We start from the raw sequence: 14,997 nt of genomic DNA, 5'->3' as shown, positions 1-14,997 counted from the left end.
GGGTTCAAGTGATTCTTGTGCCTCAGCCTCCCGAGTAGCTGGGATTACAGGCACGCGCCACCACACCCAACTAATTTTTGTATTTTTAGTAGAGACGGGGTTTCACCATGTTGGCCAGGATGGTCTCGATCTCCTGATCTTCTAATCTGCCTGCCTTAGCCTCCCCAAGTCCTGGGATTACAGGCGTGAACCACCACGCCCGGCTGATTTCAGAATTTTAACTAAGACCATAGAGATGCTCAGCCTGGTGAGAGATGCAGGAGGAAGGCCAGTGGTGGTGTGCTGAGAGGTAACATGATCCCTACCCTTTGCTTATTTATTTATTTATATTATTATTATTATTATTATTATTATTTGAGAAAGAGTCTTGCTCTTGTTGCCCAGATTGGAGTGCAATGGCACGATCTCAGCTCAACGCAACCTTCGCCTCCCAGGTTCAAGTGATTCTCCTGCTTCAGCTCCCGTGTAGCTGGGATTACAGGCATGCGCCATCACACCCTGCTAATTTTGTATTTTTAGTAGAGTCAGGGTTTCTCCATGTTGGTCAGGCTGGTCTCGAACTCCTGACCACAGGTGATCCGCCTGACTCAGCCTCCCAAAGTGCTGGGATTACAGGCATGAGCCACCGCGCCCGGCCTATTTATTTATCTTTTTGAGACGGAGTCTCACCCCGTTGCCCAGGCTGGAGTGCAGTGGCAGGATCTTGGCTCACTGCAACCTACGCCTCTCAGGTTCTAGCAATTCTCCTGCCTCAGCCTCCCTAGTAGCTGTGATTACAGGCGTGCACCACCACGCCTGGCTAATTTTTGTATTCTTAGAAGAGACGGGGGTTTCACCATGTTGGCCAGGCTGGTCTTGAACTCCTGACCTCAAGTGATCCGCCTGCCCCGTCCTCCCAAAGTGCTGGAATTACAGGCATGAGTCACTGCACCCAGCCACCCTTTCCAGATTCTTAACAGTCCCTAGATGATATTAAGTAGCATTTTTGTTTGTTTGTCTTTTGTTTTTTGAGACGGAGTCTTGCTCTGTCACCAGGCTGGAGTGCAGTGGTGCGATCTTGGCTCACTGCAACCTCCACCTCCTGGGTTCAAGCAATTCTCCTGCTTTAGCCTCCTGAGTAGCTGGGACTACAGGCACATGCCACCATGCCCAGCTAATTTTTTGTATTTTTAGTAGAGATGGGGTTTCAGCATGTTGGCCAGGATGGTCTCAATCTCTTGACCTCGTGATCTGCCCAACTCGGCCTCCCAAAGTGCTGGGATTACAGGTGTGAGCCACTGCAGCCATCCTGAGGTAGATTTGTTTGTTTGTTTGTTTGAGATAGGGTCTTGCTCTGTTGCCCAGGATGGACTGTAGTGGTGCAATCTCGGCTCACTGCAACCTCCACCTCCTGGGCTCAAGCAATTCTCTTGCCTCAGATTCCCAAGTAGCTGGAATTATAGGCACACACCACCACACCTGGCTAATTTTTGTATTTTTGCTAGACAGGGTCTCGCCATGTTGGCCAGGCTGGTCTTGAACTCCTGGCCTCAAGTGATCCACCCGCCTCGGCCTCCCAAAGTGCTGGGATTACAGGCGTGAGCCACCACGCCAGCCAGGTGCTGGGAATCTGAAGGAGGGAGAATGACCCTGCCTAGGGTAGGTGGAGAGATTGCATAGAGGCAGAGCCCTTGGAAAGAAACACTTGAAGGATGAGGAAGAGTTTAACTGATTCAGAAAAAGGAAAAGCTCAATGTGGGTAGAGAGCCAAGGATGTTTGGAAGAGTGAGAGATGGGGTGATGAGGCCAGCTGAGCGAGGCTTTGGCAGTCAGGCCAGAACTCAGACTTGACTCTGAGTTACTGGGGAGTTCCTGAAGGATTTTGAGCAGTGGAGTTCCTTGGCCAGGATTCTGAAGGAAAATCTGTCGGGCAGTGGTGTCCAAAGACCTGGAGTCCTTTTATGAATCCATTGTCTGAGCTGGAAAATGGATGGCTTCACCCACTCCCAATCCCATCATGGCTTCTGGTCCACTTAAACCATGAGAACTTTTTTCTTTTTTTGAAACAGGGTTGGCCTGGCGTGGTGGCTCACGCCTGTAATCCCAGCAGTTTGGGAGGCCCAGGCGGGTGGATCATGAGGTCAGGAGATGGAAACCATCCTGGCTAACACGGTGAAATCCCGTCTCTACTAAAAATACAAAAAATTTAGCCAGGCGCGGTAGCGGTAGCGGGTGCCTGTAGTCCCAGCTACTCGGGAGGCTGAGGCAGGAGAACGGCGCGAACCCGGGAGGCTGAGCTTGCAGTGAGCCGAGGTGGTGCCACTACACTCCAGCCTGGGCAACAGAGCAAGACTCCGTCTCAAAAAAAAAAAAAAAAAAAAAGAAAAGAAAAAAGAAACAGGGTTTTGCTGTGTTGCTCAGGCTGGAGTGTAGTGGTGTGATCACAGCTCACTGCAGTCTTGATCTTCTGGGCTCATGCAATCCTCCCACCTCAGCCTCCCCAGTAGCTGGGACTACAGGATTGTACCATCATGCCTCGCTAATTTTTTTTATGTTTTGTAGAGATGGTAGAGGGGCACGTCCCTCTGTTGCCCAGGCTGGTCTCGAGTTCCTTGGCTCAAGCTGTCCTCCCTCCTCCGCCTCCCAAAGTGCTGAGATTACAGGCGTGAGCCACCTTGCCCGTCCTGGGAACTGTTTTTTAATCAGCTCATCAAAACCTTCATCTCCCCTGGTAACAAAGGTAGCCGCTTCCTTCCTCTCTGCACATACCCCAGGTCTCACCACGATGATGGAGCTACAGTGGGACTTGGAATCCAGATGTGTGAAGGATGGAGGGGTTGAAGGTGCGTAGAGAGGTGATGGGCAAAGGGGTCCAGGAGGTGGTAACCCCAGGTGTTCTTGGCCTTGGCCTTCCCCACCTCTCTGGGATTGGGCCAGTTTGAGTATCTCAGCTGCCTCTTCTGCCCGCCCCCTTGTTAGCCGCACTCAGCTTCCTGCCCCACCAGAGGAAGTGGGGAGAGACAGCAGGTGCAGTGATGGCTGGCGGAGTCATGGTGAGTCCTTACACCCAGAAACCCGGGCATCTCGGCCCCCAGCCCCCATGCCTAGGGTCCCCAGACCCCACTGACTCTTCCTAGCCCAGGAACTCAAGTGATCCTGGGGACCCTGCCTGCCATTGCCAGCAGCCTCATATTGTCCACCCCCATCCACAGGACAAGGAGTACGTGGGTTTTGCTGCCCTCCCCAACCAGCTGCACCGCAAGTCTGTCAAGAAGGGGTTTGACTTCACACTAATGGTGGCAGGTCTGGGGGGTTTGGAGAGGGAACTGTGGAGGGGATGTCCTTAGGAGATCCTGGCTGTCCCCTCCCCTGACCAGTTGGGCCTGTTCTGTCCACAGGGGAGTCAGGCCTAGGGAAATCCACCCTCATCAACAGCCTCTTCCTCACCAACCTCTATGAGGATCGCCAGGTGCCAGAGGCCAGTGGTAAGACCCTCCCCACCCTCTCCAGGCAGTAGCCCCTGTACCCAGGTTACACCCTAGTCTTTTCCATCTGGGGACTCAGGTAGTTGACTGCTTTTTTCTGAGACTTTCCTCCCCTGGGAAATGGGTGCAGGCAACTGTGATATTGACAAAGGAAATTAATTCTGCCTCAGAGCCTCCCCAGATCCCTGACCTCTCCCCCATCCCACAGCTCGCTTGACACAGACCCTGGCCATTGAGCGCCGGGGTGTAGAGATCGAGGAAGGGGGTGTGAAGGTGAAGCTGACCCTTGTGGACACGCCTGGCTTTGGGGACTCAGTGGACTGCTCTGACTGGTGAGGAAGAGGAAAGGGGACAGAGGCTCAGCCTCTCACAGTGGCGACTCCCTGGAGAGTTACAGGGCTGGTTTGTGCTGGCTTCCTATCCCAAAAGGTGGTGTCTGTTTCAGAGGGCCACTGGGTCCCTGTGCTTCTTGATGACTCACCTAGGTCCCCACCAGTTCCCCTTAATGTCTTTGGAGGGAGCCAAAGAAATGACATTCTACTCCCACAGTCCTGGCTAGCCTTACCCCCTGCCCTCTGGCCTTTGATCTCTGACCTCACATCCTCTCCCCACACCCAGCTGGTTTCCGGTGGTGAAATTCATCGAGGAGCAATTTGAGCAGTACCTTAGGGATGAGAGTGGCCTGAACCGGAAGAACATCCAGGACTCCCGAGTCCACTGCTGCCTCTACTTCATCTCACCCTTCGGCCGGGGGTCTGGTGGGGGGATCCTGGGGGCTGGGGCATTTAGGGAGGGCTGGGGGGTCTCTGCCCCCTGAGGCTGGACAATGACCAATCCCTGGGTGCAGGCTCCGGCCCCTAGATGTGGCCTTCCTCCGGGCAGTACACGAGAAAGTCAACATCATCCCAGTCATTGGCAAAGCGGATGCCCTGATGCCCCAGGAAACCCAGGCCCTCAAGCAGAAGGTGTGAGTGATGACCTCTGACCTTTGACCCCAAGTGAGGCCAAACCTGATTTCAGCTTAGACTTCTTTGATCTTGAAGTGGCCTTTTTGGAGCATGGTGCTTCAGGCTAGATTGTAGGAGAAGCTTCTGAGGAAGGCGGGTGGTAAGCCGCCCGCGTAGCCATGTCTCTGAAGGCTCAAAATAGGCTAGATATGCAGCCCCTGGGCTAGATGCCTGGCTAAGGCCTATTTGAGGGCAGGAGCATAGACATGAGAACATAGTGACTTCCCTCTGGCCCCCACCCTGTGTCTTCAGAGCTCTTTCCCACTGTTTCTGCTTATATCTCTCTCGGCCTCTTTCTCTCTTTTTTTTTTTTTATAAGATAGAGTCTCGCTCTGTGGCCCAGGCTGGAGTACAGTGGCAAGATCATAGCTCACTGCAGCCTCGAACTTGTAGGCGCAAGTGATCCTCCTGCCTCAGCCTCTTGAGTAGCAGGGACTACAGATGAACACCACCGTGCCTGGCTAACTTAAAAAAATATTTTTTTGGCTGGGCTTGGTGGCAGACACCTGTTAATCCCAGCACTTTGGGAGGCTGAGGTCAGTGGATTGCTTGCGCTGAAGAGTTTAAGACAAGCCACGGCAACATGGCAAAACCCCATCTCTACAAAAAGTACAAAAATTAGCCAGGTGTGGTAGTGTGCACTTGTAGTCCCAGCTACTCAGGAGGCTGAGATGGGAGGATCACCCGAGCCTGAGAGGTTGAGGCTGCAGTGAACCAAGATGGAGCCACTGGACTCCAGCCTGGGTGATAGAGTGAAACCTTGTTTCAAAAAAGATATATATTTTTTTTGTAGAGATGGGATCTAGCTATATTGCCCAGGCTTCTCCTGGTCTCTTAATGTCTGCCCCATCTTAGAATCTTGTGTTTCTCACCATCTATGTCTCTGAGATTTTGTTTTTGTTTTCCTGTACGTCCATCTCTCCCCATCTCTGTCTTTCATGTCTTTCTCTCTGTCTCTGACCACCCAGTATCTCTGTGTCTCACTGTCTCTGGTCATGAAATGTCTGTCATTGTGGCCCATTTCACACTGTCTCTGTATCTGTTTCCCCTGAGATCCGGGATCAGTTGAAGGAAGAGGAGATCCACATCTACCAGTTCCCCGAATGTGACTCTGATGAAGATGAAGACTTCAAGAGGCAGGATGCAGAGATGAAGGTGTGGGAAACAAAGAAGGAAGGCAGGCCGGGCACGGTGGCTCATATCTGTAATCCCAGCACTTTGGGAGGCTGAGACGGGCGGATACCCTGAGGTCAGAAGTTCGAGACCAGCCTGGGCAACATGGCAAGACCCCCACCTCTACTAAAAATACACAAATTAGCCAGGTGTGGTGGTAGGCGCCTGTAATTCCAGCTACTCGGGAGGCTGAGGCAGGAGAATCACTTGAACACTCCAGCCTAGGTAATGGAGTGAGACCCTGTCTCAAAAAAAAAAAAAAAAAAAGAGGAAGGGGCAGGAAGCAGAGGGAGGCGGGTGTGGAGATTGAAGCTGGGAAAGAGAAAGTTTCTGCCGTGTGAGCCAGTGGTGACCCCCTGCCCCCTGCTCTCCAGGAAAGCATCCCTTTTGCAGTCGTGGGATCATGCGAGGTGGTGAAGGATGGTGGGAACCGACCGGTGAGGGGACGCCGCTACTCCTGGGGGACCGTGGAGGGTGAGTGAGGCCAGGCAGGGGTCCTAAGGCCAGCAGGGAGCCCGGGGCCTCTGGGTCAGGCGCACTCAACATGTGAAGTTGGGTTGGGCTTTGGTCCCAGGGGATCCTAGGAGGAAAGGGGGGTCGCTGGGCTGCAGACCGCGGACCCTCCGCTAGAGTGGCGGCAGGACTTTCCTGTAGACCCGACCCTACGGGTGGGTTGGACCCGAAACTCCCTGATGTTCGCTGGTCCGCGCTGCCCCCCCTCCAGTGGAGAACCCACATCACTGCGATTTCTTGAACCTGCGACGGATGCTGGTGCAGACACACCTGCAGGACCTGAAAGAGGTGACGCACGATCTGCTCTACGAGGGCTACCGGGCCCGCTGCCTACAGAGCCTGGCCCGGCCTGGGGCTCGCGATCGAGCCAGCCGCAGGTGAGACCCGGGGCCGACAGTCTCGGAGCCTCCAAGGTCCCGCCTCACCCATGACCCCGCCCTGAGGCCCCGTCCCCACCACCCATGACTCCGCCTTCACCACGCAGACCTCTCTCCCTCCCTCCCTCCCTCCCTCTCTCCCTCCAACCCTCCCTCTCTCCCTCCCTCTCTCTCCCTCTCTCCCCACCCGCTTTGCCTCCGGCCCTAACCTCAAGGACCTGGCTCCGCCTCCTAGACCCCAACCTCGCCCGAGGCCCTGCCTCCTGGGCCTCACCCACAACCTCAGGCCCCGCTCCTGATTCCTGTCCCCTTCCCACTGTCCCGCAGTAAACTTTCCCGCCAGAGCGCCACGGAGATCCCGCTGCCCATGCTGCCTCTGGCGGACACCGAGAAGCTGATCCGCGAGAAAGACGAAGAGGTGAGCACGCACCTCGCTTCCCCCCGACCGATGCCCCAGGTCCCCCTCTGGCCTTGCCAGGTCACCGCCTGCAATCTCGCCCTGCACAGCTGCGCCGCATGCAAGAGATGCTGGAGAAGATGCAGGCCCAGATGCAGCAGAGCCAGGCCCAGGGCGAGCAGTCAGACGCCCTCTGAGGCCACGCCCCGCCCGGCCTTACCTCGGCTCCGCCTTCAGTCGGCCTCTTGTCCAATCCCCGCGCCCCACACTGCCCAGCGCCCCCCGGACCTCCGCGGGTGCCGCCCTCGCGCGGGCTAGGGGTAGGTTCTCCTCGCCTGGACCCGTATCCCCGCCCCGGCGCTGGTCCCGCCCACCCAGACACCGCCCACTTCCAGGCCCGGGACCTGCACAGTCTCCGACTGCATCACTGTCTTCCGGGGTTCCCCCTCTTCTCCCAGGCTCTGTCTTCAATAAAAACTGAGCTTCCCGCGGCCACGCGAGCCTTCTCCTTCCTTGCGGAAAAAGACGGCGGGCGTAGATTGTGGGGCCGCCTCCCGCAGGCCTCCAGGCCGCATCCATTCATTTGTGGGGCGCCCCCACCTGAGGCCCTCGCGCAGACACTCTGAAGGCGCCGCCCATAAGAAACAAAGACCAGTTAAATTTTATTGGGAGCCGGGGTGGAGGTCGGGCCGAACAGAAACGTCGGCCAGCCGAGGCCCGCGGGGGCCCCTATTCCTGGTCCTTGGCGTCGCCGTGCGTGATGACGTAGCAGATGTTTTTGTAGTCGACGTTGCCGCCCACGTCGGGGGGGAAGGCCGCCCACATGTTCTTGATCTGGGGAAAGACGTAGGGGCGTCTCGCACAGGCCCTTAGGCTCCCCGGCCCCAGCCCCTTTGCCTCTCCGGCCCCGCCCTGGTCCCCACTCACCTCCTCCTGGGAGAAGCGGTCACACTGCGTGGTCAGCAGCTCCTCCAGGCTGGAGAGAGGTGTCACAAGGGGAGTTGCGATTGGGTTCCTGGTTCCTTTCCACTCCCTCGCACCTCATCCCCGTTGCCAGCCCCAGCCTCCCCCGAAAACCCAGGTCACTCTACTTCCTTTTTTGGCCTCCCAGACACTCGCTTTTGCCCTCTCCGCCCACATTTGCTGTGAGAATGCACTCTTACCGCCCATTACCACAATCTTAACTACTCCCTTACCTCTGGCAGTGCCTAACCCTTCGTAGGAATTTTTGGGTTTTTGTTTGTTTTGAGACTGGGTCTCACCCTGCCGCCCAGGCTGGAATGCAGTGGTTTGATCATGGCTCACTGCAACCTGGAACTCCTGGGCTCAAGGGATCTTCCTGCCTCAGCCTCCAGAGTAGCTGGGACTACAGGTGTTTGCCACCACTCCCGCGAATTTTTTTTTTTTTTTGCTTTTCTTTCTTTTTTTTTTTTTTTTTGGAGACAAAGTTTTGCTATTCTCGCCCAGGTTGGAGGGCAGTGGCGTGATCTCGGCTCACTGCAACCTCCGCCTCCAGGGTTCAAGCGATTCTCATGTCCCAGTCTCCCGAGTAGCTGGGACTACAGGCGCCCGCCACCACGCCCAGCTAATTTTTGTATTTTTAGTAGAGACGGGGTTTCACCGTGTTGGCCAGGCTGGTCTTGAACTCTTGACCTCACATGATCCGCCCGCCTTGGCCTCCCAAAGTGCTGGGATTACAGGCATGAGCCACTGCGCCCGGCCAGCCCACGAATTTTTTAGTTAAGTTTTTAGAAACAGGGTCGTGCTGTGTTATCCAGGCTGATCTCAAACTCCTGTCCTCAAGCAAATCGTTCTGCCTCTGCCTCCCAAAGCACTGGGATTATAGGCCTGAGCCACAGGGCCCAGCCTTGGTAGGAATTTAAGGAGGCTGTCAGTGTGGGAGCAGCTGGTGGAGTGGGGGAAGGGTCGGAAGGGTGGGGGAGCCGATGCTTACAACTTCTTCTTGATGGTGCCCTTTCCCTCGGGGTCCAGGACCTTGAAGGCTCCAGTGATCACATCCTCAGGGTCGGCACCTGTGGGGGTCAGAGGGCACATGAAGCTGATGGGTCCCTGAAGGGTCTGGGAAAAGGCAGCCGGGGCCTTGGACCCAGGACACTCCTCTCACCCTTGAGCTTCTCCCCAAACATGGTCAGGAAGACAGTGAAGTTGATGGGACCGCTGGCTTCCTTCATCATGGCATCCAACTCCTCATTCTTCACATTGAGGCGGCCTGGAGTGGGTTGGGGGAAGCATGGGCTGGAGCAGGCTCCTGGGGCTGGGCCTGTGCTTCCTACTAATTCAGCTGATCCCATCCATTTTTCAGCTGGGTAGACTGAGGCCCAAGGTGGAGCTGACAGGGCTGGAACCCAAGGCCACTGAATTTCCTAGACTCTGCAGCCTTGAATATTCCCACCTGGGGGTAGGGGGCTCACCCATGGCTGCGAAGGTGTCCCGAAGGTCCTCCTTGTCTATAATACCATCACGGTTCTGGTCGATCACGGTGAAGGCCTGGGGAGGGCCGGGGTGGGGAGGGTTAGGTCCCCCATGGCCCAGCCTCAGCATCCTTACCCCAGGCAGATCAGATGCTGGCTCTCAGCCAACTGTCCTCTTCCACCCCAAGCAGAGAGGGGAGGAAGGAATTCTAAACCTTTCCCCTCCTTCAAACAGGTGCACATTCCAGGGAGAGGGCCGGGGAGAGGGCTAGCAGGGCTGCTTTTGGTCAGCCTTCCAGTTTCCCCGTTCCCTCACCCACCTCTTTGAACTCCTGGATCTGAGTCTGGTCGAACATGGAGAAGACGCTGGAGCTTCCGCCCTCTACTGTCCTTCTCTTGGCCCTCTTGGGTGCCTGGAGGGTGAGGGTTGAACAAAGGGGCCCATGGACCAGTCCCCTCCACCTCTCTGTGGGCAATGGATTAGATTCAGAATTCTTCCAGTCCCTGTTCCTAAAGCAGCCCTTTGGCCCGAGTCTCCCCTTCCTTGGGACCTCTTTGCTGAGGGGGCTTGCTTTGATTGCATTCCCCAAATTCCCATCTGTGGCTCCTGGGTCTCCAACTCTCCATCCCCCACAATGGGTGGAAGCTTCCTTATCTTCTCGGTGCCCTGAGCCTAGCTCCTCTGAGCCCCAGACTTGCTGTGTGACCCTATCCACTCATTTGCCCTGTTTGAGCCTCTACTTTTCTTTTTTTTCTTTGAGACAGAGTCTTGGTCTATCACTCAGGCTGGAGTGCAGTGCTGCGATCTCAGCTTACCGCAACCTCTGCCTCCCGGGTTCAAGTGATTCTCATGTCTCAGTCTCCGTAGTAGCTGGGATTATAGGCATGCACCACCACGCCCAGTTAATTTTTGTATTTTTAGTAGAGACGGGGTTTCGCCATGTTGGCCAGGCTGGTCTCGAACTCCTGGCTTTAAGTGATCCAACCACCTTGGCCTCCCAAAGTGCTGGGATTACAGGTGTGAACCACAGCACCTGGCCTGAGCCTCTACTTTCTCATTTGTAAAATGGGATGGGAGTTATTGCCTGGCTGGTGCCAGAGGGCCTTAGGAAGATGGAGTACAGGAAAGAATGGATCAGGCTTTGAGAGAGACTGGGCCCCTGTGAGTTGAATGTCTGGGCGGATTATCATTGATTGGATCCTTTAGGCCATCACACAGTCTGTTTTCCATCAGTGATGCCGAGAAAGAGATGAGCATCCTTTTAACTTTTTGTTGGACTGGCAACCAGCTACTTTCTTTCAAAGGGTGAGGCTGCCCTGAGGTCTAAGGGATCTGGGCAGGGGTTGGAGGATTCTCACTCACCATGTCTTCAGTCTCAGGGGGGCAAGGCAGCGGCTCCGGCTGGAAAGAAGCAGGGAGTCAGCATGGGGCAGTCCCTCTGGGGTTATATAGTCCTGCCCCAGGGAGCCCTTAACATACCAAGGTAACCTTAGCCCTGCGGGTGCCCACCCCAGATACCAAAATAGCCCAACTCAGGGCCTCTCCTTTCTTGGAGGGCCAGCAGCAGCTGGAGTCCGGGGGGAGGAAGGGGGGAGCAGGTCTTGCGATGCATGTCTCACTAGGGCCTGGGCAAGAAGGGATGTTCTTTCTCCCAAAGAGGGGCTGGAATGTGCCAGAGTTTAGAGGGGACCCAACCCAAGGCATCGTTCTGGGGGATAAATGAACCAGATCCTGTACCCCTGAGTGGGGTGGGCTCAGATTTAAACCCAGTAAACGTCTGGGTGCAGTGGTTCACACCTGTAATCCCAGCACTTTGGGAAGCTGAGGCGGGAGGATTGCTTGAGGCCAGAAGTTCAGGACCAGCCTGGGCAACATAGTGAGACCCCTGTCTCTAATTTTTTTTTTTTTTTTTTTTTTTTTAGACAGTCTCGCTCTGTCTCCCGGGCTGGAGTGCGGTAGCATGATCTTGGTTCACTGCAACCTCCACCTCCTTGGTTCAAGTGATTCTCCTATCTCGGCCTCCCAAGTAGCTGGGATTATAGGTGTGCCACAAAGCCAGGCTAATTTTTTTTTGTATTTTTAGTAGAGATGGGGTTTCACCATGTCAGCCAGAGTGGTCTCAATCTTCTGACCTCGTGATCCATCCATCTTGGCCTCCCAAAGTGCTGGGATTACAGGTGTGAGCCACCACGCCTGGCCCCCGTCTCTATTTTAAATTAATAAAATACACCCAGTAAACATGTATTGAACGCACACAGTGTGCCACGTGCTAGGCCGGGCTTTGTGGGTGCACTTTGGCAGACACAATCCCTCCACTCCCACGTGGTGGAGTTCATAGTCAAGTGTGTGTAAGTGTGAGGGTGGTGAGAAAGAGCCATCTGTGGAAGCTGAGGGATCAGGTGGGTCTCTTACCTCCCTTCAAGGAGAGGGGAATTTTTTTTTTTTTTTTTTTTTTTTTTTTTGAGATGGAGTCTTGCTCTTGTCGCCCAGGCTGGAGTGCAGTGGTGCGATCTCGGCTTACTGCAACCTCCACCTTCTGGGTTCAAGTGATACTTCTGCCTCAGCCTCCCGAGTAGCTGGGATTCCAGGCACCCACCACCATGCCCAGCTACTTTTTTTTTTTTTTGAGATGAAGTCTCGTTTTGTTACCCAGGCTGGAGTGCAGTGGCATGATCTTGGCTCACTGCAACCTCCGCCTCCCGGGTTCAAGTGATTCTCCTGCTTCAGCCTCCCGAGTAGCTGGGACTACAGGCACGTGTCACCACGCCCACCTAATTTTTTTGTATTTTTAGTAGAGACGGGGTTTCCCCGTGTTAGCCAGCATGGTCTCGATCTCCTGACCTTGTGATCCACCTGCCTCGGCCTCCCAAAGTGCTGGGATTACAGGTGTGAGCCACCGCACCCGGCATCAAATTTTTTATATTTTTAGTAGAGATGGGGTTTCACCCTGTTGGCCAGGCTGGTCTCAAACTCTGACTTCAGATGATCCACCCGTCTCGGCCTCCCAAAGTGCTCAAAGTGCTCAAAGTGCTGGGATTACAAGCATGAGCCACCGTGCCAAGCCGAGAGGGATTTTTTGAGGCGAGATGCTTTGTGGTCTCAGGTTTTGTGCTGGGCCTTGGTTTCCCCTCTGTAAAAGGGAGATGTAGTTCCCATCCCACAGAACTTGCCTTATAACTAATAATTATCCCTGTCCTGGTGGAACTTACAGTCTAGCCATAGAGACAGGAATGAATGCAGAAACTGACATACCAGGGCTGGTCAGGAGCCCAGAAGTGGAGGGCGCGCCAGCCCTGTCTAGGAGTATGGGAGTGGCTTCACGAGGGCCAGGGAGTCAGGTGCAGGTGGAGGATCAGGTGTGCTGGGCGGAGGGCATGACCTGAGCAAAGGCCTGGAGAGTGGAAGATCAGAGGTGTTCAGGTTGCCAGAATTGTGATGGGGCTGGTGACCAGCCCCTGAGGGGCCTTCAAGGCCAGGCACAGGACGGAGACCCTGGGGAACCTTGGAAAGGTTTCATGCAGAAGAAGGACGTGATCTAGTATGAGTCTAGAATATTTTCTCTGGGTACTGGTGCAGAGGCTGGAACTCAGGAGGGGAGGCAAAGACCCTAAGAGGACAGCCAGCTGGTCAATTTCTGTGAGGTGCCTTGATGGCCAGTGGCAGCTCACTTCATTCTGGCCAAGAGCCAGCTTGGCTGATTGTGTGACTTTGATGTACCCTCTCTTCTCCCTCTGGGCCTCAGTGACCCAGTCCCCTCCATGCAGCAGACGTCTGGAAAAATAGTGGCTGTGGAAGCCCCAAGTTGGCAAGGACAACCATCTCCTTCTCCTCCTGTTCCCTCTAGGACCCAATGTCCTGAGGAAGATGCCTCCCCCTCCCCCCTCCTCCAGGCCCATGCCGATACCTCTAAGACATTTTCTTTTCTGGGCACTGAGGCCCAGCCACCTGTTGTCTCTAAGAAGACAGAAGGAGCCACCCTAAACTTAGCAGCTGCCCTTAGCCTCCCACACCAGCCCCTCCCTGCCTCAGACGGCAGCTGCCTCGCCTTATAGGGTTACCATGGGGGTCCAGGCCAGGGAAGAGGCCACTTATTTCTGGGTTCTGGGAGAGGAGGAGGACTCCAAAAAGGGGAATGGGAGGAGTGCTCAGGAAGCTTGGGTCAAATGAGAGATGGGGAAGGTGAGGAGAAGGAGATCAGACACTGAATGGGAATTGACAGGACTTGGGGCTGATTTGGGAGTGAGGGACCTTAGAGAACTCAGAAACCAAGGAGGAGCTGAGAAGTCGGGAGCTAGGTCTCACTGGAATTCCAGGATGGTGGATGCTATGTGGAAATCGGAATATGGGGGTCAGAGAAAGAAGAGGGTGTTTAGAAGTTGGAAGGTTGGAGCTCATAACGTCAGGTCTTTATGCTTGTGATCTAAGGACAACCTGGAGCGCTCATGAGATTGAGGTCGGGGTTCTCAGTGGAACATGAGGAGCACAGAGGGATGTGGCAGTGAGGGGAGAGGGGTTGACGGGACTGGGGCGTTGGATCCCCAAAAGAATAGTAACACACATATGGGGAGTTCATGGTATTGGGGATTCATGGATTTGGGGTTTGAGATCCCCACTAGAAGAAATGGTGGGGGTACTCAGAGGGATAAGGTCTGAGGAATTGGAGCCTGGGTTCTGGGGAGGAGCTCAGATAGATGGGAACTGAGGAGAGGGACTTGGAGGTTGGGATTCCCGCAGGAAATGGGTGAAGCTGAGATATGTGTTGCTTATGGGATCTGGGGGCTCTGGCTATTGCCACCTGGGCCCTGGAGTGTTGGGGTTAGTTGGGGGCCGGGATCGGAGAATTACAGAGTAAAGGCTGAGAGTACTGGGTCAGGGCACTGGATCTGTGGTGGGGCTCAGGGTCCCACAGACCACCAGAGTCGGGGGCTCAGGAGCTGAACGAAGAATAGGGGCCCAGAAAGGACTCGAGAAGGGCAGCGCGGCACTCATTGGTTGAGGGCTGCACTAATGCCCCCGCCCCTTCTCCGTGCTGTCCCCAGCTGTCACCCTCCTGTAAGGCTTGTCTCCGGTTGTCACCGACTATCCTTGGGCTGGCACCGCCTGCTGGCAGCATCTTTGCCCTTTGGATGCTCCCATTGGCTGAGACAGCTATCTATTTTCCTGTCCTGTGGTCAAAGTGGGAGAACACGATCATTGGCTGACAAGGCGAATTAATCTCTAGCTTGCCCCGCCTCCTCCCAGCTGTCATTCCTTACTGACCATTTTGGGAGACCTAAAGAATGCCTCAGCTCTTCTTATTGACTGCGGACGCTGTCTGTCACCGCCTAAATAGACATCACTGCCTGTCAATTTGACCACCACCTACTCCCCATTCATTGGCTCCCTTTTTACCGTTCCTATTGGTCAAGAAGCCTCCAGGCCCCACCTCTTATGCGCACAGCCCCTGCCTCCTCCTCCGCCGTTCCGCGGTCATTCACCCTTCAGTCATATTCATTGGCCAGGAGATTCAGGCTCCTGCGTTTCTATTGGTTATTTCTTTCGTCCCACCTCCCCCTGCCTTTCCTCGTCCTCTGACTGGTCTTACAGCCCTACGCCTTCTCCGTTTCCTCTTTCCAGATGACCCACCCCCTTTT

General features: G+C 55.0%; 3 protein-coding genes across 15 annotated transcripts in view; 1 reads left to right on the top strand and 2 right to left on the bottom strand.

Annotated features, from left to right (window-relative positions):
• Positions 1-7,354, top strand: part of SEPTIN1 (septin 1) — a 16,419-nt gene extending 9,065 nt beyond the window's left edge. For 2 of the 12 annotated variants that reach the window (XM_063717255.1, XM_054534857.2), the window contains exons 2-13: positions 2,754-2,822; positions 2,959-3,032; positions 3,192-3,282; positions 3,378-3,464; positions 3,673-3,796; positions 4,083-4,217; positions 4,312-4,429; positions 5,525-5,626; positions 6,019-6,118; positions 6,369-6,534; positions 6,862-6,952; positions 7,042-7,179. In XM_063717255.1, coding sequence (XP_063573325.1) covers positions 2,765-2,822; positions 2,959-3,032; positions 3,192-3,282; positions 3,378-3,464; positions 3,673-3,796; positions 4,083-4,217; positions 4,312-4,429; positions 5,525-5,626; positions 6,019-6,118; positions 6,369-6,534; positions 6,862-6,952; positions 7,042-7,128 — 1,233 coding nt within the window. In that variant the 5' untranslated portion in view covers positions 2,754-2,764 and the 3' untranslated portion in view covers positions 7,129-7,179. Of the gene's footprint in view, positions 1-2,366; positions 2,823-2,958; positions 3,033-3,191; positions 3,283-3,377; positions 3,465-3,672; positions 3,797-4,082; positions 4,218-4,311; positions 4,430-5,524; positions 5,627-6,018; positions 6,119-6,368; positions 6,535-6,861 lie in introns of those variants that run through there. The other 10 variants (XM_054534855.2, XM_054534856.2, XM_063717256.1 and 7 more) reach the window with 8 other exon arrangements.
• Positions 1-7,572, bottom strand: part of ZNF48 (zinc finger protein 48) — a 20,803-nt gene extending 13,231 nt beyond the window's left edge. Inside the window, exon 1 of the mRNA XM_054534850.2 lies at positions 7,336-7,572. Within this exon, the coding sequence (XP_054390825.1) occupies positions 7,336-7,356 (21 nt within the window). The 5' untranslated portion in view covers positions 7,357-7,572. The remainder of the gene's footprint in view (positions 1-7,335) is intronic.
• MYL11 (myosin light chain 11) lies at positions 7,570-14,959 on the bottom strand. Of its 2 annotated transcripts, none has more exons than XM_054534859.2 (8): positions 14,790-14,959; positions 10,727-10,765; positions 9,684-9,776; positions 9,364-9,439; positions 9,057-9,161; positions 8,886-8,964; positions 7,859-7,907; positions 7,570-7,765 (listed from the first exon to the last, which is right to left on the bottom strand). In XM_054534859.2, exons 2-8 carry the CDS (start codon positions 10,727-10,729, stop codon positions 7,661-7,663), a joined length of 510 nt encoding a protein of 169 aa, XP_054390834.1. In that variant the 5' UTR covers positions 10,730-10,765; positions 14,790-14,959; the 3' UTR covers positions 7,570-7,660. The 2 variants fall into 2 exon arrangements, with proteins under 2 accessions (XP_054390834.1, XP_024089736.1); XM_024233968.3 differs by lacking the exon at positions 14,790-14,959 and adding an exon at positions 12,617-13,989.
• Positions 14,960-14,997: the final 38 nt, after the last annotated feature.

The sequence above is a fragment of the Pongo abelii genome, chromosome 18 (genome assembly GCF_028885655.2).
Source record: "Pongo abelii isolate AG06213 chromosome 18, NHGRI_mPonAbe1-v2.0_pri, whole genome shotgun sequence".
Classification (NCBI taxonomy): Eukaryota; Metazoa; Chordata; class Mammalia; order Primates; family Hominidae; genus Pongo; species Pongo abelii.
Note: the sequence above shows the minus strand (reverse complement) of the source record. Positions and strands in the feature narration are given on the sequence as shown.

What these genes read in the sequence shown, in the direction of transcription:
- MYL11 (XM_054534859.2), bottom strand. An exon ending in AGATCCAGGAGTTCAAAGAG is followed by an intron (nt 9,440 to 9,683) that starts GTGGGTGAGGGA and finishes GGCCCTCCCCAG; the next exon opens with GCCTTCACCGTGATCGACCA. An exon ending in GGCACCATCAAGAAGAAGTT is followed by an intron (nt 7,908 to 8,885) that starts GTAAGCATCGGC and finishes ACCTCTCTCCAG; the next exon opens with CCTGGAGGAGCTGCTGACCA.